Raw genomic sequence first — 27,353 nt, 5'->3', positions numbered from 1 at the left:
AATTTGCCCAAAAGCCGTGGTACTGCAGCAAAACGGCTTTGTTCGTTTCCTGTCGCATCAAGTCTTACTCAAGGCCACGACAAATTCACAGGAAGCTTTTTCAAATGTCCTAATTATTACGCCTCGCTCTTTTTCTATTCGCAGTTGAGGCGCTTCGCCGTGGACAAGAGTGGCTTGTTTTCTTGCCTCGCTCTTGGGGCGAACGGCGTCTCTCAGGACTAATTTCCATGTGTCTGTGATGTTTACAGGTATTGTCCCTCAAAATCCCCCAGCGGATTTTGCTAATCATTTGTAGATGCCATTTAATCGATACCTCTACCGAACTCTCGACCGTCGTACACGAGCCCGCGGGATCTACCTAGAAGCTGAGAAGAGGCTGCCTTTCCAGTACCTACTCTTACTTCGAATGGCCGATTTCGAGAACTTCTTTACAATCTACAAAGTGGCGGAGTGTTATTCTCACTCGAAGTCTGGCTTGGGCAAGCAGGGAGTGGAAATGGCAAGACAGGAGGCTGTCAGATCGGTCGCATCAAATGGCGTGGGAGGAGGAGGAGCCGGGCGTTCTACCCATCTGGTTGATGTCAATACTCTCTTCGTTCAATATTATACACTGTCTTCTCTTCTATGAATACTGCGGTAGAAGCGTTCGCTCGCATGAATTCGAATCTCGGATCAGACTCAGTAAACCCTGTCCCTTTGAAGTAGGGAGAAGGCGCCAAATCCATTTTCGAGCAGCCTTCGCAATATCACCATAGCATTTTCATATGAAAGAGCCTTTGGACTCTCGGAGACAGCTTGGATGGACTCCAAGCGGCTATGACAACGTAACAGCTACAGCCAGGCGAGCCATGGCATTCGAATTTCTGGTACTAGCCACGAGAACTCTTTGCTTTGGCGACAAGATAATCTAGATTGAAGCTACACATACTAACTGGAACTCTGGAACTGAGAAATTAGATATGAAGTGAGCTGCTACTCTTCTGTCTAGAGACTTGACATATCGACTGCAGTCTCCAATAGATCTATCACGACATCACCAAGGCCTCGTCTACCTCCCCAATTCCTCCAGCCCCATACCCAAACACCTACCACGACATCCTCATGGGAGGTACTTGGGTACATTTGCATCTCCCTCATATTCCATTTTAGGAACATTTGTGGGCTACTGATTGTGAAAATGATTTTCGAAAAAGCTGCCAACTGCCTCGAATTTTGTCATTGGCTCGCTGCTTTTCTCATAGATCAGACGAAGGTGGGCCACACTCGGAGACTTTTGGTTTGGTGTTTGGCTACGGTGGCTGGGGATGGAAAGCTCAGAGGGTACTAGGGCAGAGGGCAGGGAGGGAGACGCAGGTAGTGTTTGCGTTATGGTGGTTTTGAGTGCAGATCGAGTTTGATATTCTGTGTGGCGATGGACGCTGTTGAAGCTCTCGTGGTTGTGTTCCCAGTCTCGTAATTGCTGGTGAACTCTCTGTTCTAGAACTTGGCTGCATTTCAGCAGAATAGACATTACTCTTCTTCCTATACGGTGCTTCACTTGTACAAATGCATAGTGTTCTAGTAACTTGTGCTGCTGTTTGATATGTGACTTGGAGGTTACCGCGTAGTACGACTTTGTGTTGCACGTCTACGCAAATCGAGACACTGGAGGCCACCAGGAGCACCAGGAGCCAAGCTGTCACTCGCCGATATTTGCACGTAGAGCCACTGCAAGTTTCTCAATCCATCGATTGTTCAGAAATTATTGTTATACTTTCTATTAGGTGAGTAAAGAATTCTTCTCTTCGATGATTCACTTTCGGCATGTCGCTGCCCGTCCTAGCTACCAAGGACCAAAAAGACGGCATACCACTTTGGCGAGACGCAGAAGGTATCTACCACCTGAAATCCATTCAGCGGCACAGTAATGACAACTTGAAGCACATTGCTTATAATTCTTTCGGTGAGCTTTTCTAGTTTTGAGCATCCCTGATGGGAAACCGGTAATCCAGCGTGGTGCAGGATGTCCAAAAAATGAGCGTACACGCAGCCTCTATTCTCTTTCGTCCGGCTGCCTGCTTGGGCAACTTGAACAAACGGCAGTCTCTACAGACACAAACTTCGGCTCGGATTTGAGACCACAGAAGCCAATTCTTCCGAGATTCCACGTAAGTCTGAAGCTGTTACTGTGGCTATCTAATGGCGTCTGAGGATTTAGGTTGGACCTCTTCTCCATACTTCCACAGAACTACCAGAACCCAAGCTACTGAGCAAATTGACAAAGCACTCTCTTTTGATTTTGGACCCTCTATCTTGGTTATTAACAAACAAGAAGAGAAAAGGTCGGCTACTGCCTACGAAAGCCCGAAGACGATACCATACGGTGCCCTCGCAAATTGGAATTCCTCATCTCGACACCAGGCTCGATCGCAACAACTGCACAACTCTACTGAGAATGTCTGACTTCAGTCTTAGTATAGTCCGTGAGTCTACTTGAGAAATAATTCCAGTGTCTGTCATCCGAGATATCTGTACGGAAGCTTGCGGCGAAGAAGAAGAAGAGGTCAGAATTCCCGGAGAGTTGAGCTCTACTTTCCTCAACTTCTCGTCCAGATCTAATTTTCTTTTGCCGTTGTCAATAGTGTCCGACCATTTGCGAAAATCACTGAAAGCCGACTAAGCGATAGCGATGATCGACACAAGCATCAACATATTGACATCCAACATTTTTCCCTGCCGTCAGCAGCGAAGCGTTTGAGAACACACCCCGACGTTCCTCCCGCCCGTACCCATGAGCGATACACTCGAACATTTCGACGTTGAGAGCATTCTCTATCAAAGGTGTGTATCTGAAAAACACAAGATACAGATAATTGGGAGTTTCAGCTGTCTATTTAAACTCTTGCTGTTGATCTTCTGCTCTTGGAAGATCGTTCTCCAAAGCCTGCCATACAAGCATTGGAACACTGGCAATTTCTCAAGCGAAAGCACACACCATTATCCGTACTGCAAAGTAGCGAACCATTCGTGGACTTCAAAACGGCACTGATTCTTCCCAAGCGCAGTCTGCACCTCCAGAGATACTGAAGATAAGTTTGAACCTCGTTACAGTTTCTTCTCTGCACAGTCTGCAGCAATTGCGGTTGCGATAGCTTGCCATCAAATTCGCTTCGAACCAACACTACCCATTTACGAGAGGAAAGTATCCTGAAGCATTCTATCAGTTTTCACTTGGTCGTTGTGGCCGAAACCGTCTCGCTGAGGGAAAAGAAAATCTGTTGACAAATGGGATCTACCAGATGGTGTTCAATCGGAATACGATCATACTAGCTATTTTTTTTTTTTGGTAATTGAATTGCCTCCCCGTCCAGGGCTTAGCAGTGCCTTAAGTTATCTGTTGAAGTCGTCGATACCACCCCCTTCGTTGCAGTTTACGGCCAAGTTACTGACATAGTTTCTTGCAGATGTTGTTCGCCTAGAAATCTCCAATTCTTCCACCGATCCTCTATGTCGATCCTCTCAAAGGTCACAGCACTCCTTCACGAATTATCTTCTACGACAAACAGTCCAGCCCAAATGCCAGAGTACAATGTCGAATTCACCACGAAGATCGATCTGTTTGCTAATGCTTCTAGCACCGAATCAGAGGATCTTACAACATGAGAAGCGAGCGAAAACACTGGCAGCTGAATCAGTTTCCATTCGTCGTACAACACAAATCCTGCAAGAGGCGGTCTTTTCAAAGTACCTGAAGACCAATGTGATATGTTTGCCTCGGCCGTCTACTCTTTTCTATCATGTCTATAACTAACGTGTTTTTGCCTCGACAGTCCGATACTGCTCTCCGATCAAACCTCGAATCCTACGCAATCGAAAGCCCCAAGAATCCACCAAAGTCATGGGTGTTATATACAACCACATCCATAATCCAACCCATATCCTCGTCAATCCAACGAAATTCCATTCAGCAACTCGCTATGCTCCGTCTACGAAAAACTCTACATCGTACAAAACTCCCTTTAAAGCAGATCAAATCCCCTCCTTGCTCACATTCGGCGGCCACCAAATCATCGGCGGAAACATCATCTTCTCCCCATACCCCTCATATACCTCCCACCCCAACGTCTTATACGTCTTCATCCCCTCCTCACTCGCCTCCAAATACGCCGGAATCCCCAACTCCGCACACCTATCCATCCCATACTTCACACACATCGTCGCCGCCCCTCGCCTTCTATACTCCGGATCCACGCACATGTAGCACAGCAGCGCAAACGGCCTGCCTTTCATGATCCTTCTCCTCAGCGCAATCTCTGGTTCCATCGTATCCAGGACAAGCTTCCTCTTCGCCGGATCCTCCACCCACTCCATGCGCAAAATGTAATTCTCCACATTGTACTCCTCCTCAGTCCTCTCGCGATCCCAAACGAACCACTCTGCGAACCCGACAATCTTTTCCTCTCCGGTAGTGGGATCAGTATACACGCACTTTACACCCGGCGACACTGAAGGGTATTTTTCAAGATGCTCCTTGTACCCGCGCAAATGTCGCTCCGCATTCAGCCTCCTTGTCTCCTCCGAATCAGGCCCTCCTCCAATAATGTCGAAATTGGGAAACGGTCCAAAAGCATTAAGTACGAGCTGCATACATCGCGGCATGTCCTCCTCTCGAGCAGGCTCGACACGGAAAGTTCCTGGCGTGGCTGCTGGCATGGCTGTGTATCTTCTTCGCTGGACTCGAAATAGAATATCTGGAGTTTTACTGATTACACGAAATCGTCGTAAAAACATGCTCTCATCAATTGTATATTATATACACTATGGGTTCTTGTAGGATTTTTATATAGAGCATCCAATACCTAATACTCCATTGCTGCTGAACCATTATTCGTCGGCAAGTTTGGCGCAAAGGATTCAGCCATAAGTGGGACGGACAGTGACTCCTCGCCGACAAATGCACCAATTTGTGATTGGCCCTAGATCAACTAGTCTTGGCCTCAATCCATAGTTCTGGCTAGGAAGAGTAGCATAACCCGTGATAGTGTCGTAGCAACGGAATTTCGGCACGGACTGTCGCAAAAGTCCCCCAGATGAAAAACTCTCTTTTAACAGCAGTCAGCACGTGTAAATTACGACAGCTAAGCAACATACAACCACCACAAGCAGCCATCTACAAGTTCAACAAAGGGCAAGCCAAACAATATCCCCATCTAAATGCGCCGATATATTCTTCTCTATCTGTAATAGAGCAGCTATATATGCCGGTCCCCTTGCCATAAACAATCTTGACAGCTCGCTGGATACGCCCACGGCTGCTACTTGCAAAAGGCTCCAAATACGAATCAAGACTCCATGCATCGGAACGTGGAATAAAATTCCAAGTTGCCTAACGAGTGATGGAGGTACACAGCAAAAGAAATATGGAGAGAAGAGACAACCCAAGGAAACTCCAGTAATGATTGAACATCCGCCGCTGCCCCAAGTCCAACGCGACAGGCCAACGAACGGTAACGACTGGAAAAGAAACCCGAGAAGTACAAAGAAAGAGAAGGAGATACAGAGGATTAGAGACATGGGAAAACAAGAGATAAAAGTACACAGGAAAAGAAATAAGCCAAGCGAAATCCAGCTCCAGATATACTTTTATAATAACAATCATTTTTATGACCAGCGCGAATTCTTCATGAGGAGAATTTCTGTTGCCGCTAAGGGCAAAGTCTGGCTTTTCGTGTACAAAAGGAAAACATTAAAGAAAGCAAGGAAAAGTTAAGGAGCAAAAGGAAATAAAGTATAGGAAACAAACAGCACAACAGATAAATGCACACATCACAAAAGTATGAGGCAATCACACGCAAGCAAAGCACGGCATCAATTTTTGTTAGGGGAATCATAAAATCAAGCACGTAATCAAATTTGACTGGTGACAGTTCCCCAGAGAACTGAAATCTCCAACGCCGGTCGTGATTTGAGACTCAAGAAAATGGGGGTGCATAGTGTCGTGTCAAAGCGCAGAGCAATGGTAATTTCAACGTGAGAAAAAATGACAAAAGACGACGTGCCCGAACGACGCAAATCAGTCCAACGCCCCAATGTTGCCCCAGGTCAGCCCATCAATCGGCTGTGAATAAGAAGAAAGGAGAGCATCAAATGAGAGTCGACAAAACCTTGTCCAGATCCCCGAGGCTGGTCAGAGCGACCAGCCGTCTCAATAGTGTCCGGCCGTCTCTTCAAACTTTACTACGCAAAATCAGCGGTCAGCCTCTCTGTGGTCTGTTTCTCAATGCAAGTCTTTCAATGTTCATTTCCTACCTGAGGGGGGACGGCGGGACCTGGGGGTCCTGAGGGGCCTTGGGGGCCCGGAGCAGGACCGCCAAAGTGGTGAGGGCCACCATATGGGTTAGGACCGGGGCCACCGTGGGCAGGACCAGGCATGCCCATGTAGTGAGGCGGAGGAGGAGCAGGGCGGTAGGGAGTGCCGACTCCAGAGTTGTTCTGAGATCGGCCCCAGCTGAGTCGGACTCGAGAGTTGCCAATGGGGTAGCCCTGCATCTGGTTGATGGCCATCTCGGCGGCGTGGCGGTGGACAAACTGGACGAAGCCGCAGCCCTTGCCAGGGGGGATCTTGACGTAGGTGATTTCTCCGAATCCCTGGAAGAAAGATCGAAGTTCGTCCTCCGTGACATAACCGGAAAGGCCGCCGACGAAAACAGTTGTGTTGTTGGGGTCGGTGAACTGGTTCATCTGAGTAGCTGGGTTGAAGCCGCCACCAGCACCGGCATTGCCGCCGTAGGGAAATCCTTGAACTCCTCCCCACATCTGCTGCTGAGGCATACCGCCGCCCATCATCGGACCGCCCTGGTGTCCGTGGCCAAAGCCGTGATTGCCGCTGTAATACGAGATAGTCATGTTAGAGTCGGGTATTCTCAGTTTTAAGTAGAGGGCGGAGGGGTTGTCGAGCGTGTGTAGGTATAAGTGAAGAGTTGGGGCAAAGGAAAGAAGGTGGGCTGGCAAAATGCGTGCACAAAAAGATTTGGGCGGGTGTAGCTTACCGATTCTTGGGAGTGGCAGTCGAGATCCTCATAGGACGGTTGCCGCAGTAAACTCCCTGCATTTCGACGAGAGCACGCTGTTGGTCGTTTTCGTCGGAGAAGCGCACGAAGCCGTAGCCGCGGCTCTGGCCCGACATGGCATCCGTCATGATCTTGGCCGACTTGCACGAAGGGAAGCGAGCCTGGAAGAGAGAGACCAGGACATACTCGTTGACCTCGGGGCCGAGATCACCGACAAAGATGCTGTACTCGGGGCCGCGATCGTCGCTATCGTTGGTAGACATTAGAACCCAAATATTCAGCAGGAGCGAGAGTGATGATTAAAATTTCAAGGCAAGACAAGAAAAGCGTCAGGAGGAAAAAAAATTAGGTGGCAAGAGTCAAAAGTGGAATGGAGGAAGCTGTAACAGGAAGAGAAACAAAAATGAGGCAAGGCAGAAGCGGCAGATTGAAACTATGCCTGAAGGTGGTGAAAAGGTAAATCCGAGGCGCCACGGTTACTGCCGCAAAAATGCGCATGTAGCGGAGAGGTACATGAGAAGCTGCGGTGGGGGAGGTACAAGCAGAAGTACCGGCGCAAGGGGGCGAGAAAAGGTAGGGCAAGGCTGAGCACTGCAGATTTTCAAACAAAAAACAAGCATCAGACGGACTTACCGTCGGTCAACCAGACCGCCGCCAGACGCCCAGTTCAGCTTGAATTGGCGGGAGCTGTTGGGCACAGGCGTTCCGTTGAGGCCAAGCGCCTTGGTAGCGGCGTCGGGAGTTGCGAACTCAACGAAGCAGTATCCGGCGTTTCTGATAGGGGAGAGCAGAGTTAGCTGAGTGATCCTGCATATCATATGATTCAAGTCGATTGTTGTAATTCCTGTCCCTTGTGCTAGAGGGAGGAAAAACAACACGCCATAGAGACCAAACTTACCCAGAGTTCTTGTCGCGAATCACCTTGACGTTAACAGTTTCGCCGGCGGAAGAAAGGAAAACGCCCTTGATAAAGTTCTCGTCCATCCATGGTTCGAGCTCTCCCATCCTATCCCTCTTGTTAATCACACATGACTCGCTGCATGCCTAGTGGTTGCGTTATATCTTACCAAAGGGTGGTCTTGGCCTGATCCTGAGTAGGACCAGCGGGAGGAGGCACAGCCGACATGTCGGTGGCGGGAGGGGTTCCGTTTTGAAAAGCCATTGGACTGGCAGCAGAGATGCCGTTAGACGGAGCACCAGGAAAAGAGGAGTTCAGATCCATACTAGTCTATAACGTCTCATCAGTACAACAGTTCAAGATAATTTGCAGCAAACTATTTCTCTAGAAATAAGAAGAAGAAGAGGGATAGAGCAATGTGTCCTATGGCGTGCCAGCTAAAATGCTTTTCCGCCTCGACTCTTTATCTTGTACACTCGATCTGAGACGAGCGCCACCGGCGACTTAGCTCGGTGTTTTTTGGGTGCGTGTAGATGTACATGCACAAGGCGAAAGGAACTTCAGCCTCGGCAAGAGGGTTTTGTAATAGAGTAGGAGGCGAGACCACTTGGCTCACGATGGTCATGTGCGAGCTTAAGAACGTATACGCCTAGCTCGCGGAATCATGAGGGGGCATAAGGGAAAGAAATCGAAGACGTACCAATTACTTTATGCTTTTAGGAAACCAAAATGTAATCTGCTTCAAGCTCGATTATAAACAGGCTTTCAGGCTTTCGTTCCTTGCCGAAGTATGCTCAAAGACTATAACGAAAATAAAGTCAACACTATGCACCGTATTACCGTAGAAGCACAGTCAGCCACCAACCTAAATAGAAGCGAAATGGAGGTGACGTTCGAATCGAATGCGAAGATCGACAACGAAGCAATAGAAGACCGGTGTACAGTCTTGCTAAAGGGATTCCAAAGGAAAAAAAAGTGTCCGTATGAATAAGAGATTCTCAATACGCCGTCACGCCGCGTTCAAGATGGCAAGGGGACAAATGCGATGCTTGAGGCGGATAATGACCTTCTTTAAGATGGAGTCGAAAGATGATATCGTGGACCGATCGTATGTTCTACCGAAAATCCTAAAGGAGTGTGGTAAAACAGTTGGAACGCTCTCGAAATCAAGAAGAACCTAGAGATAGCGCTGTTAGCATTCAACGATGCAGATCCTAGATGCTAGCAGCTGTGCAATGTGCAGTGACAACAAAAAAGCCCCGACCCCGTGTGATGCGCAAAATGCCTGCCGAGATGCCTAAACCAACGAAGCGGCACATTCCCAGTAAGCCCTCTTTCAAGTTTCTCGTCCTTTTCTCCGAATGGCCCAGATATTGATGCAAATATTGATCGTCAAAGTTTCAGCAGTACACATTTTTCGACTTTAAACTTCGAATTCAGGTGCGCCGCAAAGCCTCAATGGTTGTATGTTCGTCTAGTCATAGAAGAAGGTATAGTCGGAGTATTCCAGGCGGGTATAAACCAGGTGTAGCGCAGGCCATGTTCCATATCCATCAATTTGTGAGATTGGCCGTGTTATTAGCCTTCAAGCCATCCGGGAGAGTATTGCGCTCGTAATGGAAGACCGATTTGGTGGTGACAAACGGCCGAGGCACCAATCGCATGCCAACACACTCCACACTCGAGAAAGGCCGTCCAGTCGAAGACAATGCTTTAGTCTGCCAATGCCGAAATATTCGTTTCTCCGCGATCCGAGATAAGGGACTCCCGATGCGCTGGCGGTATTTGTTGGGATGCAGCTGTTCGGAGCACGAGCAGCCAACATCCACAACATCAAACTTGCAGCATCGCCCAATTTCGTTTTCTCAACGACAACGACGTCGACAGACTCGAATTGACCCAACAAGTAACCGCATCCATCGACTCGCCATGATTCGCAACACCTTTCCGATCTCTCTCGTATCGATTATCGTTCTTGATATTTCGGATGCCGCAATCACATGGTAGACCCGGCGAAGTGGGGTGAAATCGGATGGAGATCGTGCATCGCCCCGCGAGACGCCGAAGTGCTCCCGGAAGAGAAAATCCAATGGCCACGATATATTATGACGCTTTGCGAAAAGAGTCGGGCGATGCGACGCTCATGATTTGGACGCGATAGAGCAGTTGAGGCTTCGGGGCAGCCGAATGGCGACGGCGCAAGGCGGAAATACGACGCCGCATTTCGCCGCATGTGCCACGGCTGCAAGTGTGAGGGCGCAACCACGGTGCAGTAACAGTATTGACTTGATCGATCGATTGCGTCGCCGAGTCGGCCGGGTCTCCAAGCGCATAAGTCTTGATCACTTGCTTCGGCCTCGGTCCATGTCGAGATTGGCGAGTGCGTCGCCGCGGCTCCAGAGGCGACGTCCAATTCGAGTTTCCGATCCATCGTTCCGCGCGCAAAACCACACGCTATTCGAGCCGGGGCACGGACAAGAGGGGAAAAATTTCACACGAACAAGAAAAAATAAAAATGCAACGAGGCAGTCTGGAAACGTGCAACTTACTTTTAGGCGCCGGCAAAAACAACCGTAACTCTCTCAGCCGATAGTCCGAAACACGCGCAAGGGAAGAACCGTAGCAGCCGTGACGAGAAAAAAAGAGATGAAAGAGGAAGAATGTGTGATGGAAGAAAAGAGTCAGTCGCGGGACGCCGTGCGGCAGACGAAGCGGGCGAGCTTTTTTTTTCTCTCTCCCTTGTCCGAGCTGGTGCTTGCTAACTGGCCCTCTTTGTTGGACACACACTTGGTCTGCTCACACACTGTTGAGTCTGCACAGCCTGGACCGGGTCGCGCGGGGATTAGTTACCTTAGGCGAGGGCAAGGTCGAATAATCGACCAGGATCCAGCCAGGGGGGGCGTGTGTGTATTGCTGTGTCTGTGTGAGACGTCGATGTGGGCGCTGCCTTTTTGGCGGCCACAGGCGATCTCTTGCTCGATCTCGGGCCCGTTGGTTGGCCAAGCTGGCTTCAAAGGGCGCTGAAACAGCCCACAAGGTCAAAATTCCACCCACACGGACGAGAAACCAGATGGTACGAGTGCTCGTAGCTGTTGCTGCTGGCGCTGCCGGAGCTCTTGTTGGAGAGGGGTCGCACCAGAGGATGACGCTGCTGTTCAAGGAAGCGTTGCTGTGCTATCGCTCGAGATGTTTCTTTTGCTGCAGTCGCAATGAAACAACAAGAGGCAAGGGAGGGCAATTGTGGACGAGGAGCAGCGGTAGGGATATATCAGACAGCCAAGAAAAAGAGGTACTTTGCAGCAATATTGGCCAAACAGATGCCGGAAATTGTCAGATCTCTAGACAACGGAGCGCAAAGATGATGGAGCGAGACACACAACCAATCAATCAAATCACACGGCGATGAATCAATCAATTCCTGTGTACTTCGCAGACGACAACAAACGGAAAGAGTAAATAACGCTGTGGAAGAAACAGAAGAAGGGAAGAAAAAGCCAGGAGGGAACGACGAGCACGCGTTGTATTATTATTCACTTGCTGCCTGCCGCCGTTCTCAGCAATTGAGGCCCCAAAGCCCTCTCGTCCTGCTGCCAAACTCTGTGGCCTGTGCCAGATTTGAGCGAAGCCATTGATGGCTTGTTCTTTGACTTCCAGGGCGTGTACCGAGCAAGACGCGCGTGGCGCCATGGTGGAAGTTCCTTGTCTGGCTGAGGACGGCGAATAGGCTCAGGCAATTCAACTGGCCCAAGGCTCTCTCGCCTGGCAAAAACCGGGGACCCAAGGGGAGGAAAAAGAGCCAGTTCTTTGAGGATGGGCGCCACAAAGGCAAGCCGGTTCTTGTTAGAATGTTGGTGGCGCATCTCCAAGCTCAACAAGGCCCCCAATGTACCTGCCAGGTATACTTCGGATGTGGTCTCGTGCGTTTCGCTTTATAGGTGTCAAAGAAGATATTTGCGGCTTTGTTAGCAGGCAGCAAACCCGGCAGAGCAAACTGCTATTGAGATCTTTCTTCCTGGAATTGTCAAGCTCAATAACGTTACTTGTCACTTCTGTTCTTGTCCTCGTCCTTTGACTATAAGCAGCATCGAGAAGACTCCGCTCTGTCAGACCGCGGAGATGTGTTCCGGTTACTCGGGACTACAAAATTTTCAACTATTTGCCGCAGCATACCGTTAAAAAGAGTACCTTTCCAGTTATGCCTTTTACACGGCTTGGTCACGGAGCATACGGCAGCTCGCACCGTTCACCAGTCACGGAGCATCTACTGTCTTCCTCAGTGCCAAAGCCACGAAAGCGTCTCCGCCCAAGAGCCGGAAACATCTGCTCTTTGATACGCGGGCTGCGGTAAAACACACTGTCCCCATACCGTGCCATTGCCCTGGTGGGCCAAAACGCTCAGAAGCTTCCAGCGGACTGTCCGACGGCGTGTCGCTAGTTGCCAACGTCGGCTCCATTCTGAGGTTCGTTGTATTCCTAGTGCGCGTTTCCATGTGGCGATTTAAACAGTGCACTCAAAGACTTCTTGACATCTCGCCGTTTGCGGCTCTGACTGGCTGGAGGACATGGCACTTGTTAGTGGACCTGCGTCTTGCGTAGCAACATTTGGAAGCCGAAAGAAAGGCAAGACACAAACAAGGAGAGGCACCTACGGAACCGGCAAAGTCATGCTGGATCCGATTATGCAGGTCACAGGTGGGGGAGGCAGTCCTAGCTGTGTTTCTTTCATAGCTGCCAGATCGACGCAAGGCAGCTCAGAGTGCTTAACATGATGAAACAGTTAGATCATAGATCATGAGCTCGTCTACTAGGTACCTACTACCAGAAGGCTCAAAGACTGCTATGACAGATACCGCAGATGCAGGGCACAATTGTGCTATCCGATGCCGACATCTCTATGAAGAGACACAACCCTGCGTTTGGTGGGTGGGTGAAGCAGATGGCCATCAATGCAGATGTCTCAGCCCGCCATGTCTGATTGACGGGAAACAAATTGTTTTGTCTCAACGCAATTTATCAAGGAGCGACCCGGAGCAACACTACAGGCCAATCTCATAGGTGAAGTCCCAGCCACAGGGTCTTGGATGGCTCACCCGCGTCTCAATATTGTAACGCGACATGACGGCCTGTGTGACTTGGAGCAAATCAGATCAGTCCCTGCGTGCGAATGCGTGAAAAGTGACCCTTGAGAGACGAGATGATAACACTTCCTTGATAACAGAGATCAATGATAGTGCTAGTATTTCATTCACTATTTTTATCTCTTGTAACTAACTCCTTGTCCTATTTGCCTTGCCTTACCCCTGGTGCCTGCAGCCATCATGGCGATGCTAAACCACCACACACCTTATTTTCGGTACGTACCGATCGCTGCAACAACACCAGGCCAAAAGAAAAAAGCAACGTGTCTTTCAACCTTCTTCCATCCTTCTACTTCATATTACTATCAGACCGCATTTCCTACCGTAACAAGTACAAGTGTTAGGCAACAAAAGATACTCTATTGTTTGCGCCGGATGGCCCTGGCGATGCTACACAAAGACAAATACAGCGGCCAACAAGCACATTGTGATGCCTGGTCACATCTCCCACGCATGCCAGACGCGCACAGAGAAAGGTTGATGTGGCTCTTAGATTTTGGCCCTGGCAAAAGCTGCTGCATCCCGGGCCAATCCTGGTTAATGCGCCGGCCATGGCATTGTCGTTTGCGCTGAGACTGCCGTCGCAATTCGCGACAAATGCGATCACCAGGTGTCTTAAAACTTACATGCACACGGGAGCATCTGTCCTATCAGCAACGCCCCTGCATGATTACGTGCCTCGAAAAGCTGACAATGGAGAGTGCATGCAGAAAGCTACAAAGGAAAGCAGTACAGGTACTCATCGTTCCGTCAGGGCACTTCTGATCGCACCTCTGACAAGCCAAAGCTCCTACATCTCCGTGATTCACAATGAGGCCTTCCAGGCAAAAGCTCTCAAAGGTCTGTCCAAAGAGGCCCGTCCTGCCATGTGGTATTCAGCCTGTGCATCCCGCCTATGGATGGATCTTGTTTCTGACCCGTCACGATCGTACAGGGCACCACTTCTACCCCTCCTCACCCCCGGCTTCTCAGCACGCCAAAGAGACCACCCCCTCCCTTGTCCGCCTACCTCGAACCGCAGGGCTTTGGTGGACTTTGGTTGGGGAGCGGCATCGACGAGTGGCGCTCCTGCACAACACCCTCTGTCCAAGGCCCCCCAATAGGCGACGTTTCCAGGTATCTGGATGGCCGCTGGTGGGTTAACCTTGTGAGAAGAGGTGTTGGGCTGGTGCGTGTTCGACATGGGAGCTCGTCGTCTCCTGCAGCAGTTTGGAGTATGATTGCAGAGTGCTACCTCGTAAAGGCCAGGTTTATCCCTCCACGAGGGCACAGCTTCAGCCAGTCAGCTTCAACAATTCGACGAAAGGTTCAAGCGCTTCCCCTCCCATCGCCAGGGCGAGTTAGATCGTTCTAACGCCGTCTCTATGACAAGCATAATCAAGGACGAGCAGGTTGCAAAGCTCTGCATCCATCAGGTATCTTACTGTACTTTCCAAGTGATGCAACCAGGGGTAGAGGAATAAAGAAAAAACAAAGAAGAGCTCGTTGCATACCTGTACGATTACAGTACGGCCCGCGACACCTAGGCCGAGCATTGTCAGCGGATTAGCAGCGGTTTTGCAGCTTTGTTCCTTCGTCGCATGGATCTTCCACCACAACCCCTGCCATCCCTTCTCACCCATATCCAGCTGAAAGGTCACCCCCCTCGCCTTGAGCGGCCTGGCAGTGCATCTTGTCAGCTCTGGATGTTATTTAAAGTCACCGCTCTTCTTGCTTGTCGCCGCCCTTTGACGGGCAACAACACGGGTCGTTCAACCATTAGCTGGCCTCTGAGCTTCCCCGACATGCAGAGAAAATGATGGACAGAACACAAGGCAGCCACCATCTCGCATCATCCCTAGACGGCATGGTGGTAAATGCAGCTTTTTTTTCAAGCAGAATGGTGAGGCGTGTCTCTATACACTGCGGGGCTTCATGACCTAATGAATGTTAGTTTGGCAAAAGCTTTTCATACACCACCGCATCGTGAACTCGGCCACCGTGGGTCGTTTGGGACAGACCAATGTTCATTGGGCCATCACTTGCGTAACTGGCGACCATCGTGGGTCTCGGCATCCAATGACCACCAAATCCTGCCCTACGCACGCAAGTTTTTCATCAGCTTACCTGACCGGCCCATGCACAATGCATATGATAGAGTCTACTGCAATGCTGGCTATTTGACGGCGAAGGAAGTTTATGCTTGGTTCGTATAAGCTCGACTCTAGAGTGCGAAGATGGTAGACTGCTTCTATCACAATGGTAGGGAAAAAATTCGCCTCCAGAAGTGACACGGTCGGCCGTCGAGGGCGCCGCCGCACTAAACCGCCGCGCTTCTTTGCCATCGCTTTTAGCCCCCCGATTGTTCCGCTGTTATGTCGGAACCGGAGCTCTCAGGATGATGGCCGACATAGGCCGCCGAATCGGAGTTTGAAGACTCGGGTTTCCCTATTGGTGATTTATGCTTTGAGGTTTTTATCACATTGTACCTTTGAGAAGTATTCCACCATAGCCCAGCAGAAGGGTATGCTATATCTCTCCACAAAGAAGCAGAGAATGGCATCCTCGTTTCTTAATTGTATTTTGTAGAGATCTTGGTCTATCGATGTCTTTGCTTGCTCACAATCTGATCATTGAATCATTGTGTATCATTATCATATCCGGGTCAGCAACATGGGACATCCTTCTAAGAGAACAAAGTGGGAATAAGTCAACAACCAAGTGAATGGAAACTGATTGATACACAAGATCATGGACATTCAAGCGTACTTCTATTCTTTTTATATCAAAAGCATGCCAATCATGCTCTTCAAAGCAGTAGTGCCTGGGTCTGGTGGCCTTTATGTCGGTGCTACTCCGCACGCCACTAAGTTGACAGGATTGGCTCGGGAGATCGGGCAGATCTAATAGCAACCCTGGATGGCTGTGGCTTGTCAGCGCATCCAACAGCGTGCTCGACGACGATAACTACAGTTTGCATGCCATGGTATCGATATTTCTCTAGATATCAGCCGTAGAAAATCATTACAGCAGAACATATTCGTCTCTTATATCCAGGAGCTCGATAGGAAGCTTGCTCCTAATCTCACGTGGCCATTCACAGAGCGCATGACTGCTTAGTCATTGTTTACTATGGGCATTACGCCAGTGTGCTGGCCTAAAGTGATGATGCACTGATGGAAGCCTCAAGCTTCGACCCAAGCAAAACTTCCCTCACCACCTCTGCACACTTCACCCACAACCTTTTTTCTTACCATCACACAAACTTCCACACACATCCTGCATCACCAAAACTTTATTTTTCTATCATCCTAAGTCGTGATAGTGTCCCTACTGCTCTCCTTCTATTGTTGGGCACCGGTATTTCCCTGCACTAGCCGCTGGTCCGGCCCAGCACCACTTCCTCCAGATATCTCCAACCATGGCAACCGTCACTCCAGAGCAGCGAGAGCTGCAGTTAGTAGAAAGCGTCGAGTTCAGAATTCTCACCGTTGCCAATGATGAGAATAAGCTCACCGACCTCCTGGGGCGCTATTTAGCCCCCATCATTCTCAAGGCACAAAGCCCCAACGCTGCCGTCAGAAACAAGGTAAGGACTTCTCTACCCACCTATCTTCCACTCGAGAGTTCCATTTGTTAACGCTTCTCAGGTCATCACACTATTGAGTCGGCTGAGAACATTCATTCAGCCTCCAAGGTACAGTCGTGTTTCCGTATTTTGATGCATAGCAAGTAGAGATCAGATTACTAACCGTAGATAGTGTCATCCTACCTGTCAAGGCACTGCTTGAGCAGTACAAATCAACCGACAGTGCTATCATCAAGCAGTTGGATTTGCCACTCATCCAGCACAGCCTTGGTCGTCTTGATGAAGACGATAGACGGGACTTGATTCCCATCGCACTCAAAGGTTGCTCCAAGGATGAAGGCCAACCTAGAGCTGCCAGCTTTTTCAACATCATTCTTCAACTCCTGATTGATGTCCGCATTCCATCACGCGGAAGCAAAGAGGACGAGACTCTTCGAGCTTCCATTGGTTTGGAAGATCCTGCTGATGCAAAATATCTCGCCAAGATGCTCTCTCTTTTTCTACGCCTACGGCCCCCAACCCCCAGCCGGACGGTGACTGAATCAAATCCAACCTTCTCTGAAGATGAAAGCAAGATCTTCTCTGTGGAAGGTCCTGGAACTGATAAGATCTTCCAGAACATCTCACAGGTAAAGGCCAAGGCTGTTTCATTCTTAGCCAGTGCTGCCTTTACCGATGAGGAAAAGTTCCTACCTGCGTTATACGCCTCCTCAACCCCCGACACCAGAGTAGCATCTATGGCAGAGGAAATTATCAAACGAACATCAGTCTCCCTAGAACAGGAAGACTTAGTGAAGAAGCTGTTTGAGGCCCACTCTCGGCTTCCTGCTGCCTATCGCACGCGGATTCTTAATCTGCTTGCCAAATCGACTATTGCATCAACAATGTCACAGAGCATTATGAATGTGGTGAATCTTGACTTCTTGCCAAGTTTCACCCAAGATTCTTCGACAGATGCGCTTAAACCATCAAGCACGCTAGAGAAGACAAAGCTACACAAGGCTCTTTTCCAGTTTCTATCCTGGGTTGCTCAAGTAGGCCCAACAAATAAAGACTTCTCGATTGGACCGAATCTTATTAAGAGCATGCAAAGCTATATCGAGTCCCAAGGATGGCCTGTTCCTGTGCAGCAAATAACACACGATGAAGTTCAGCTTCGCTCGAGAGGTTATGAAACTATTGGCATGCTTGCGCGGTCAGCCGATATGCCTTTCAAAGAGCGGATTGCTCTGGCTGCTTGGCTCTTCCAATCCTTGTCAGAAGACCCAACAAATGAGGCCGTGGTCAACATTGACGGAGCGCTTTCAAGTCTCACAGCAAATGTCCCTGAGCACATTGCTGACGAAGATCTCGAATTGAGGAATATGCTCCTCAAATACATGTCTCTCTCTGAAAAAGCACCTGCTGTACGAAGCACTCGACATGCAGTTGTCAAATGGGCCAATGAATGCCTATCATTCACAAACATTGATGCTCGATGGATCAATTTTATGGCTGTCGCTGGTCGCCATCAAGAGAGGAGTGACGTGATTGAGCAAGGGCAAAAAGGTCTGGATCCATGGACCTACGCCGCTCATAGAGAGGTAGCTCCTGTCATGCCTGACTGGCGACTGATGGTTTTCAAATACTTCAAGACTGCCCCCGATCTTGCACCTCCTGCCGACTATGAGCCTGGCCCTGGAGTAACAGCGCTGCCTAATGACAGTATCTTTGACAATTTCAGAGGGTCCAACATCAATGCTTTTGCTCTGATCATCCAGTATTGCAAGAATATGATATTTCTTGCGGCACTGCCCGATTTTGAGGTGCAGCCCGACTGGATGCAGACGCTTAGCGCGCAAATAAAGACCAACATCAAAACTAGGGAGAAGATTCAAGAATACTTGCGATACGTCGACCCTTCTTATCTCAGCATCTACCTCAATGCATGTCTTGTTGGCGCTTTTCTCGAGGATGCTCCCATCACAGAAGAGTGTCTTCGCTGCTTTGTCGACATCGCGTCTCTCTCTCCCAGAGTCATTGTCGGAGAATTCACCAAACACAGAGTTGCCAATCTGCTTCCTCTTATCAAATCTAATAAGAGTGAGATACGGGACTTGAGCGCGAGAGCCCTGGGTATCTTGGCGGCACATCCAACAATGGACGTGGATGACGTTCAGAACTGGGGTATGACTCTCAATGCTTTGTTCGAGAAAGCCACTACGGCGGTTGGCCCAGACCTCAATGCCGCTGAAGGAGCCCTCGCCGCCTATGGACATCTTTGCTCTCGATCTGTCTTATACAACCACGCATCCGTGGCCGAGTGGAAATATCCGCTTCAAATTCTTGTCGAGGACAATGTTGCAGGATCTCTATTTGATGCAGCCGTCGAAGCTTTTACCCATCTTTGGCTAGCAAAACTTGCCATCCCTCCAAAAGACGGAGCGACTTCTCTTGACAAGATCATCAAAAGACTGTCCAAGAAGGCCAAAAAGGGAAATGAGAAGGCGATTATTGGTCTTGGGATGCTGGCCGCCAGTATACCTGACGCTGAACTTCCAGAATCACCTGCTTCGTGGTCAGAAGGCCCAGTTGGTACCATCCTGACGGAGCTGTTTGCTCTTCATGAAACCAAGCGGGTGGAGGTCCATTTCACCGTCGGTGAGGCCATAACCATTGCAATTGCTCGCTGGGACTCGGACTATGTGAAACTCATGGTGGATGTCGAATATCGAACCCGCGACTTCCAAAACAAATGCCGGGAATCGCTGCTTACAAGCATTCTGGACAAACTCTTCGAGGACTGCAAAGCAACCAAACCATCTCTTCTGAAGGCTTCCGGTATTTGGCTTTTCTGTATCTTGCAGTACTGTTCAGACCTCCACGAAGTAAATTCTCGCCTCCGACAGGCACAAGCCGCATTTATGCGCCTTCTGCCTTCGAGGGATGAGTTGGTTCAAGAGACTGCTTCGCGTGGCCTTAGTCTGGTTCACGAACGCGGAGATGAGCAGCTCAGGGCAGCTCTAGTGAAAGATCTTATAGCTGCATTTACAGGATCGGCGCAACTCAAGGTGGATGGAGATACCGAGTTGTTTGAACCTGGAGCATTGCCGACCGGCGAGGGTAGCTCGATTTCTTCGTACAAGGACATTGTCAGCCTCGCAAACGAAGTTGGTGACCAGGGACTTGTCTACAAGTTCATGGCTCTAGCAGCCAATGCAACTGAATGGTCCACTAGATCAGCCTTTGGGCGTTTTGGTCTCACTAACATCCTCTCAGATGCTGAAGTCGACCCTAAGATATATCCAAAGCTCTACCGATATCGATTTGATCCGAATACCAATGTCCAACGATCCATGAACGAGATCTGGAAAGCTTTGGTGAAGGATCCAAAGACGGTGATGGACGTTCACTTTGACGCCATCATGGAGGAGCTGCTGAAGAGCATACTCGGCCGAGAATGGAGAATGAGAGAAGCCAGCTGCGCAGCCATTTCCGAGCTATTGACCGGCGTTCCGTTCGAACGGTATGAGAAATTCTACAGCGATATCTGGGCAAAGGCAGTAAAGGTCTTTGACGATGTGAAGGGGAGTGTCCGAGAGGCAGCTTTCCGGCTCTGCAGAAGCCTATCCAATACTCTTGCCAGACAGCTCGAAGAGGGAACTCACGAGGCATCAGCCAATGCTATGATGCAAAAAGCATTGCCCTTCTTGCTGTCGGACAAGGCTGCAGAGAGCTCAGTTCAGGAAGTGCAAGTCTTTGCCATCATCACCCTCATCAAGATTGCGCGACATGGTGGTAAACATTTGAAGCCATTTATTCCAGAGGTGATCCCGAAGCTTCTCGGTCTTCTAAGCACGATCGAGCCAGACCGCATCAACTACTACTATCAGCAGGTTGGGGAGGATAGCCGAGAGAAGATTGATAAGATACGATCCCAAATGGTTAACCAATCCCCCATCTCCGAAGCTATCGACAACATCCTGCGGTTCGTTGACGAAGACGTGATGGTTGAGTTGGCCCCGCGCCTTGAGGCAACTATCAAAACGGCGATTGGAATGCCAACCAAGATTGGCTGCAGCAGGGTCCTGACGACTCTCTTTACTCGTCATACAAACGAGATCAAGTCTGTTTCTACTCAGTTTTTGGAGTTACTTGGCAAGCAGGTTCTGGACAAGAACGATGAAGTTAGCCAAGCTTATGCTCGCGCATCTGCATACATCATGAGAGTCGTCTCGGACAGCGCCAAGCAACGGTTTTCGGAGCGCATGCTGAATCTTTACCTACAGTCGGAAGACGAGGTCCGTCGCCAGAAGGTCTCGGACGTCATTGTTTCTCTCGCCAAGATATCTCCCGATCACTTCACCACTCAGGAGACAATCCTGTTGCCATTTGCTTATCTTGGGTCTCACGATGTTGACGACTACACCAGCAAAGTATTCCGTGAGGTGTGGGATCAACATTCTGGCAGCAATCGAACTGTCGTCCGCTATGTACCAGAGATTGTCAGCCTTGTTGAGCGTTGTTTAGCTACCACTCAATGGTCGCTTCGACACACCGGTGCTTTCACAGTTGCCGCCATGGTCACAGATGTAGCCAGCGCGAGCGATACCACGGGTGCGATTTCTGAAGCCAACTTGAAAGCCATATGGCCCGTCTTTGAAAAGGCTCTCGCTCTCAAGACTTTCCCAGGGAAGGAGAAGCTGTTGGAAGCATTCCCTGAGTTTATCGAGAAGGGCCAATCTCTGTGGAGATACAACGCTGATATTGCAGCCCTGATGAAGAAGATTGTTCTCCGCGAAGCGAAGCGAAACAATGATGATTACCGTGTTCATGCTTTCCGCTGCCTGTGGAGATTTGCGAAAGCTGTAGACAGTGTTGACCTCTTGCAAGAGATCGTGGACATTGTGTCTCCTCACTTGGAGGATCTCAAAGATGACAACAAGATGGATGTGGACTCCAAGGAAGAGACTGTGATTAAGACTGCAAAGAATGGACTCGAGGCTGTGGCACGCGGATACAGTCGCTTGTCAGATAGACGAGCGTATGCCGTTGCCAGCCAAGTCATCAAGGCCCTTGAGCCTTATCTTTCCAGCCCCAAATTCAATGCGATCAAACGAGAGGTTTGGTACGAATCCGTCATTGATCTAATGAAAGATCTTGCGTCATCTGAGCCGCCCGCGGACTCAACATCACTGGATAAGGACGGTGTTCTGCAGGGATATCTCGGCAGCCTCGATGTCGACAAGGCTGAAGTTGGCGTTGAGTCTCAGAGACTGAAGAGAGTGGAGGCAGTTTCCGCAACTCTGAAAGCTTACACCAGTGGCGTCTTTGGCAAGTCGAGTGTACAAATGGACGAGTTCGAAGCTGCTGTGGTGAAAGCCAAGGAGGAAGAACGTGTTCCGGAAGTGCAGAGGGGTTGGCAGAGAGTGCTGTCGGAATTGCAGGAGGCGCGTGGTTGAGATATCGGGTGCCATGTATAAACAGTGAATTATTTGCTTGTATCTAGCTAAAACAATGTTGCTGCGATATTATAGTTTTGGTTGTCCTCATGATTTACTGAGGTTCATAGGTAGATGGTACCTAGTATGGTAGATGGTCACTCGATGAATGAATCATATTCATAATTTCCATTGACTCCAGTGATGTAAATAGTATAGCTAGTCTGTTCTTTACTACTAAATGAGTGATTCTGGTTTGATATGGGCGGTTTCTACGTAGTATACCTGAAAGTGACTTGACCTTCTTATCAGTTAGTTGCCTCGCTTCATCTCGGCAACATTCCCTCTGCTATGCGAAACATTACTAAAGAACCAAAGTGAATTACTTGCGTCAGCAGTGACACGAACAAAGTATCACAAAGAGGTATGGAGAGATTCTCTAAGGCGATGCGGGGATTTGGGTACAAGACTTGAGGACCTTAGTGACAGCTCCGAGAGCTGCAGCAACTTTAGCCCCACCAAACCAACCGCGGGGTCATTTCTGAACTGAGCTCATCAAAATATCGAAGAGCAGACGGATAGACATCCAATCTCAATTCAAATCTCACAACAACCCTCGCGTACAATTCTGCCAAAATGTTGATCAAGGAGAGCTACGCGGATGTGCAGACCAAGGTGGACGGAAAGGAGACGACGATGCGTGCGTATCTCCCTGTACCTCTACCTACATAATAGCTGGGCGAGCTGTCAATCATTGTGAGCACTGCGAGTAACACAACACGGTGCATGTACAGGCATCTTCCTCTTCCACCCTACCATTCCACAGTATCCCAATGCGTAAGTCGAAGTTTGCTTGTTCAATTAGGGAGACGTTTACTGAACAATACCCTGTGCAGGAAATTCCCGGGTGTTGCCGTCTTCTCGGAGATCTACCAAGGTAAGGTAGCTGCCATATACACCAGCACAACCGCATCATGATCGATTTGATCGTTCCATGTTAACACGCCAAAAGTGACGGGCCCTGTTGCCCGGTTCGCACGACAGATTGCCGGCCAAGGGTACATAGTGGCAGCCCCTTCGTCCTACCATGACTTCACCGGCCCAGAGCCCTTGGCCTACGACGTTGAAGGAACCGATAAGGGCAATGCCTGGAAAATCGAAAAGGTATTGAAATGATACGTTGCGCTGCTTCTTAGCGTCAAGACAGTAAATATGCTGATATAGACTGTTAGACGCTGGCATCTTACGATGAAGATTCGTACAAGACGGTTGACTACCTGCTGAGCTTGCCTACCTGCACCGGGAGGATTGGGACAACCGGAATGTGCCTAGGAGGTCACTTGGCACTTCGCGCTGCGGTAAGAAAAAAAATCGGATTCTCATACACCAGTTTGGAGTTGACCTCGTCTAGCTTGATCCTCGAGTGAGCGCCTCAGTCAACTACTTCGCAACCGACGTCCACAGCCGCACCCTCGGCCCCTACTCAGCAGCCAACACCTCTGAAAACGCACCACCAAACAGCGACCACACGCTGGACAGGCTGAGCGAAGTCAAGGGAGAGGTGGCCATGATCTTCGGCATCAAGGATACTCACGTTCCGGACGAGGGGAGGGATTTGATTCGCAAGAAGCTCCGGAATGCGGGCGTCGTGTTTAGCTTTTACGAGTTTGCGTGGGCTCAGCATGCTTTTATTCGGGATGAACTTAGTAAGGGACGGTATGATCCTGCTATTACGAAGATTTGTTTCGAGGTGTTGTTGGAGTTGTTTGGGAGCGCTCTCAAGACGGATTTGGGGGTGAAGGATGGTCGTCCGGAGGAGGTGGAGCATGTTTGTTGAAGGGAATAGCATGAATCGGCTGGCTACCGAAGGGCAAAGCCGTAGTGTTATCTTCCTATGACCGAAGCATATAGGCACTGGAGGTTTTATCCTACTTATATTCGGCTGACCCATAGAGAGTATTTAAGAGACGTGACTTAACACAGTAAGAGTCTTGGGCCAAAGTTTGAACATTTTGGCTTTTCCTGTTCCTTTTGCTTTGGAGTCTTCAAAGGCAAAAGTCTGGATTCATTACAATTTTCTCGGAGATATAGGACATACTCTAGCTTTCTTAGTCGTGCAGTGAGATTCTGTTTTGGAGTTGGTGAAAGTCGCCCAACGACAGAGACTCGCCACACTCTACGGATTCCCAGCTGAACCGTAGAGTTTTAGTAGATCATTCATCGTATCAGAAATTGCGTATTTATTCAACATAGCATATCACACAACAAGAACAGTGATGCATCTCTTCAAAGAATGGATAAAGAGAAACCCCCAATGTTGCCTGTCCAGCTGCAGGGTAAGTCACCCGCATCGATTAGCATCTGACGCCTGGCGGGCGGCGCTAGGAATGATCCGGCTGATGGATTGTTTGTTCCGGTGATTGGGTACAAAGCTCTCGCCTTTTCAGGTACCCGCCCGCAAGAGATGCCGCAGGAAGTACCTGCGCAGTCGATGGCGGGGTGGTGCTCCAACTGTTCAATGTTGCGTCATGCCCGCGGTGCCTGTGGCGTTCAGTAACAGTAACCGACTTTAGGTGCTGAAACTGCTTTATCAGTGGGTGGTGATGTGCTGAACTTGGACCTCTCCATACACGCAAACTTGACCCTATCCATCCACATCCTCACCTCAGCATTTTAGAGATCCATACTTCTCTCTCTTCCACCCCTCGATATCTTTTATCGGTTCCTCTGCCGGCTGTTCCTCGAGTCCGACGGCAGCTTCGCATCGAGTCTGATTCAGCCAGGCGGCCAGTGTGGGGCACCATCTACTAAGTCGAATCTGACCGGCATTTCTTGCAGCTTCTCAGATCCCGTTGAAGTGCGACCCAATCACCGCCAGTCAAGCGTCTCTTCACGAGCACGACCCGACAAGATACACCGAGGTATCTGCTTAAAGAAGGCAGCAGACGCAACATCCCACCAGCTGCCCCTGCAGCCAACGAACCACCAAGCAAACCGGGGGGGCTTTGATCAGCCATGGACGAGAGCATTCACCACTTCGTTAGCATCACCGGGGCAAACCTCGATGTGGCTCGGGGCTTCCTGGAGATAACAGGCGGCGACTACCAGCGTGCCATCGAGCTGTACTTTGAGAGTCCAGATCTCGTTGGCGCCGGTGTGTCCCATGGCACCCCTCCCGCCGCCTCAACATCTCGCCCAGCCCCTGCGTCCAGGAGAGCCAATATCGGCAGAGAAGACGCCAGCGGGGTGATTCACATTAGCGATGACGACGACAACGACTACGACGATATGGACGCCGATGATTTTGACGATCACGACGAAGATGAGCGAGCTGCTGTTGCACAAGCTGCTGCGCTGGCTCAAGAGGAGGAAGATGCTGCTATGGCTAAGCGTCTACAAGCAGAAATGTACCAGGAAACGGGAAATACTGGTGGTGATGTTAGGGCACCTATTGCTAGGACAACAGAAACACTTGTTGCCCCGGATTCCACCTGGTCGGAAGAAGAAAGCTCAGCTATTCTGGAGCAACTTAGGAGGAGACGCCAGATGCCTCGTAAGTCCACCCGGAAGCAAAAGATAGGCAAGGAAACTAAAAAGAGACTAATCACCTTGTGATAGCCCCAGGCAGAGGTCCCTTTGGTCATCGGATATGGGGCGATGACGGGGCCCGGCCTGAGCCCGCGTCTGGGAATGGCGCTCCATCCGCCCATGCTAGACGCCTGGAGGACCTATTCCGACCGCCCTATGAGCTGATGTACCGCATATCATGGGACGAGGCTCGCACATTGGGTAAAGAAGATAAGAAGTGGATCATGGTCAACCTACAAGACATGAGCGACTTCAATTGCCAAATGCTTAATCGAGACATATGGAAGGATCGAGCTGTTCAGGACTTGGTGAAGGAGAACTTCATCTTCATGCAGCTGGATAAAGATTATCCTGACGCGGAGGAATACATCACCTTCTATTTCCCTAATCAGGGACATGAAAATCCAGACAACTACCCCCATGTGTCGATTGTCGACCCTCGGACGGGTGAGCAGGTCAAGGTCTGGAGCGGGAAGCCATTCCCCAGCGCTGTTGAGTTCCATGCCGAAGTGGCCGAGTTTTTGGACAGATACAGTCTCGCCGCAAACAGCAAGAACCCCGTCGCTAGAACAGCGGCCCGGAAGCCTCAGGCCATTGATGTGGACCGTATGACAGAGGAAGAGATGCTGGAGATGGCTCTGAAAAATAGCCTGGCGGGGGCTGAGGCCAGTGGCTCGGGCTCAGGATCAACACCGAGCGTCCATGATCCCGATGCGCTGACCAAGGAGCCTCAGCAATCAGGCGATCAGGAAGCACAGAGTCCGTTTGACCAGATCTCAAGCACAAATCCCCACACCGAACCCGCCAACAATCCTGCCACAACGACGCGTATCCAATTTCGACACCCAGACGGTCGTGTCATCCGACGGTTCAACCTACAAGATGACGTTCGTACGATGTATGAGTGGCTTAAAGCGGAGCCTTTGGAGGGCAAGGCAGATGTCAAGTTTGAGCTGAAGAGAATGCCCCAAGGCCAAGATTTGATCGAGCTTCTCGATTCCACCATTGAAGAGGCCGGCTTGAAACAAGGAACAGTGATGATAGAATTCGTTACGGACGAGTAATGACACTGGGGCGGACTCTTTTCCTTTTTTTCACATTGCATGACGAATGACGACATACGTGATGCCGGAGCGCGACGTGTCTCTTGATCAACGCCTGCTGGGCCTAGCCAGGATGGCGATGAGGACATCTGCTTGATATAGACAACATGGGATATTAATACCCATTATGGGCAAACCGGTCTTATGACGATTGGCTTTGGTTTATTTGCTGCTGCTATACGGAGGGAACCACTGTTTACAGCGGGTGAGGAACTTGTGTGCTACGAAGCGGCCATGGCGGATTTAGTTGCAGGGACTGGGCATGTATGTGCTTTGCCCCTCTCAAGGCCTCCTCGTCTCATTGTTTTTTCTTTTTTTTCTACAGTCTAGGTAGTTTCTTTTATCCCTTGGAGGCGCCAATCGGCGTCGTGCTTTTACTAGTAAGGGCAGGTAGACAATGCAAGTGCTTTGACACAACATCAGTGAGCTTTCGTCGACGGCCCGTGGTTGGCCCAGTATCCATCCCTTTGACTGCTATCGTGACGCTGTAGAACCATCCATGACTGTATTCGACTTTGTTAGTGCCCAGCCGTGTCTGTGATGGGTGTTGCCCCGCAGAACCCCTCGAAACGACGGCGTTGGTAGGAAG

At 49.8% G+C, this 27,353-nt stretch overlaps 6 protein-coding genes across 6 annotated transcripts; 3 read left to right on the top strand and 3 right to left on the bottom strand.

Annotated features, from left to right (window-relative positions):
- Positions 1-3,615: 3,615 nt before the first annotated feature.
- V8C40DRAFT_86127 (GNAT family N-acetyltransferase) lies at positions 3,616-5,043 on the bottom strand. Its single transcript, XM_083223535.1, has one exon. It carries the CDS (start codon positions 4,768-4,770, stop codon positions 4,009-4,011), a length of 762 nt encoding a protein of 253 aa, XP_083069281.1. The 5' UTR covers positions 4,771-5,043; the 3' UTR covers positions 3,616-4,008.
- Positions 5,023-5,899, bottom strand: V8C40DRAFT_254832 (uncharacterized protein). The gene has a single exon (XM_083217908.1). It carries the CDS (start codon positions 5,551-5,553, stop codon positions 5,158-5,160), a length of 396 nt encoding a protein of 131 aa, XP_083069280.1. The 5' UTR covers positions 5,554-5,899; the 3' UTR covers positions 5,023-5,157.
- Positions 5,869-8,743, bottom strand: V8C40DRAFT_86174 (RNA-binding protein). The gene is made up of 7 exons (XM_083223536.1): positions 8,648-8,743; positions 8,117-8,277; positions 7,948-8,055; positions 7,683-7,823; positions 7,029-7,295; positions 6,289-6,865; positions 5,869-6,211 (listed from the first exon to the last, which is right to left on the bottom strand). Exons 2-7 carry the CDS (start codon positions 8,269-8,271, stop codon positions 6,185-6,187), a joined length of 1,275 nt encoding a protein of 424 aa, XP_083069279.1. The 5' UTR covers positions 8,272-8,277; positions 8,648-8,743; the 3' UTR covers positions 5,869-6,184.
- A 7,503-nt stretch (positions 8,744-16,246) lies between these two features.
- On the top strand, positions 16,247-22,430 carry V8C40DRAFT_86076 (proteasome stabiliser-domain-containing protein). Its single transcript, XM_083223534.1, has 3 exons — positions 16,247-16,653; positions 16,715-16,761; positions 16,826-22,430. Exons 1-3 carry the CDS (start codon positions 16,486-16,488, stop codon positions 22,092-22,094), a joined length of 5,484 nt encoding a protein of 1,827 aa, XP_083069278.1. The 5' UTR covers positions 16,247-16,485; the 3' UTR covers positions 22,095-22,430.
- Positions 22,431-22,557: 127 nt separating this feature from the next.
- On the top strand, positions 22,558-24,167 carry V8C40DRAFT_254813 (carboxymethylenebutenolidase). Its single transcript, XM_083217906.1, has 6 exons — positions 22,558-22,773; positions 22,868-22,910; positions 22,970-23,010; positions 23,086-23,237; positions 23,306-23,431; positions 23,485-24,167. Exons 1-6 carry the CDS (start codon positions 22,710-22,712, stop codon positions 23,908-23,910), a joined length of 852 nt encoding a protein of 283 aa, XP_083069277.1. The 5' UTR covers positions 22,558-22,709; the 3' UTR covers positions 23,911-24,167.
- A 704-nt stretch (positions 24,168-24,871) lies between these two features.
- Positions 24,872-26,878, top strand: V8C40DRAFT_86055 (DNA protein crosslink repair co-factor UBX5). The gene is made up of 2 exons (XM_083223533.1): positions 24,872-25,626; positions 25,692-26,878. The coding sequence occupies exons 1-2, from the start codon at positions 25,089-25,091 to the stop codon at positions 26,723-26,725; spliced, it is 1,572 nt and encodes a 523-aa protein (XP_083069276.1). The 5' UTR covers positions 24,872-25,088; the 3' UTR covers positions 26,726-26,878.
- The last annotated feature ends 475 nt before the right edge of the window (positions 26,879-27,353 follow it).

Source organism: Trichoderma camerunense, assembly GCF_050948025.1.
Source record: "Trichoderma camerunense strain CBS 138272 chromosome Unknown V8C40scaffold_19, whole genome shotgun sequence".
Lineage (NCBI taxonomy): Eukaryota > Fungi > Ascomycota > Sordariomycetes > Hypocreales > Hypocreaceae > Trichoderma > Trichoderma camerunense.
The sequence above is the reverse complement of the archived record's forward strand: the minus strand, read 5'-3'. Positions and strand labels throughout refer to the sequence as shown.

Bases quoted from the DNA above. Each gene is read 5' to 3' on its own strand.
- V8C40DRAFT_86127 (XM_083223535.1), bottom strand. From the start codon at position 4,770: ATGTTTTTACGACGATTTCGTGTAATCAGTAAAACTCCAGATATTCTA.
- V8C40DRAFT_86055 (XM_083223533.1), top strand. From the start codon at position 25,089: ATGGACGAGAGCATTCACCACTTCGTTAGCATCACCGGGGCAAACCTC. The intron at 25,627-25,691 runs GTAAGTCCACCC...ACCTTGTGATAG, and splicing joins GAGGAGACGCCAGATGCCTC to CCCCAGGCAGAGGTCCCTTT.
- V8C40DRAFT_86174 (XM_083223536.1), bottom strand. From the start codon at position 8,271: ATGGATCTGAACTCCTCTTTTCCTGGTGCTCCGTCTAACGGCATCTCT. The intron at 7,824-7,947 runs GTAAGTTTGGTC...CTCCCCTATCAG, and splicing joins ATTCGCGACAAGAACTCTGG to AAACGCCGGATACTGCTTCG. The intron at 7,296-7,682 runs GTAAGTCCGTCT...TACCAACGATAG, and splicing joins GGCGGTCTGGTTGACCGACG to CGACGATCGCGGCCCCGAGT.
- V8C40DRAFT_86076 (XM_083223534.1), top strand. From the start codon at position 16,486: ATGGCAACCGTCACTCCAGAGCAGCGAGAGCTGCAGTTAGTAGAAAGC. The intron at 16,654-16,714 runs GTAAGGACTTCT...AACGCTTCTCAG, and splicing joins ACGCTGCCGTCAGAAACAAG to GTCATCACACTATTGAGTCG. The intron at 16,762-16,825 runs GTACAGTCGTGT...AACCGTAGATAG, and splicing joins ACATTCATTCAGCCTCCAAG to TGTCATCCTACCTGTCAAGG.
- V8C40DRAFT_254813 (XM_083217906.1), top strand. From the start codon at position 22,710: ATGTTGATCAAGGAGAGCTACGCGGATGTGCAGACCAAGGTGGACGGA. The intron at 22,774-22,867 runs GTGCGTATCTCC...GTGCATGTACAG, and splicing joins CGGAAAGGAGACGACGATGC to GCATCTTCCTCTTCCACCCT. The intron at 22,911-22,969 runs GTAAGTCGAAGT...TACCCTGTGCAG, and splicing joins ATTCCACAGTATCCCAATGC to GAAATTCCCGGGTGTTGCCG.
- V8C40DRAFT_254832 (XM_083217908.1), bottom strand. From the start codon at position 5,553: ATGTCTCTAATCCTCTGTATCTCCTTCTCTTTCTTTGTACTTCTCGGG.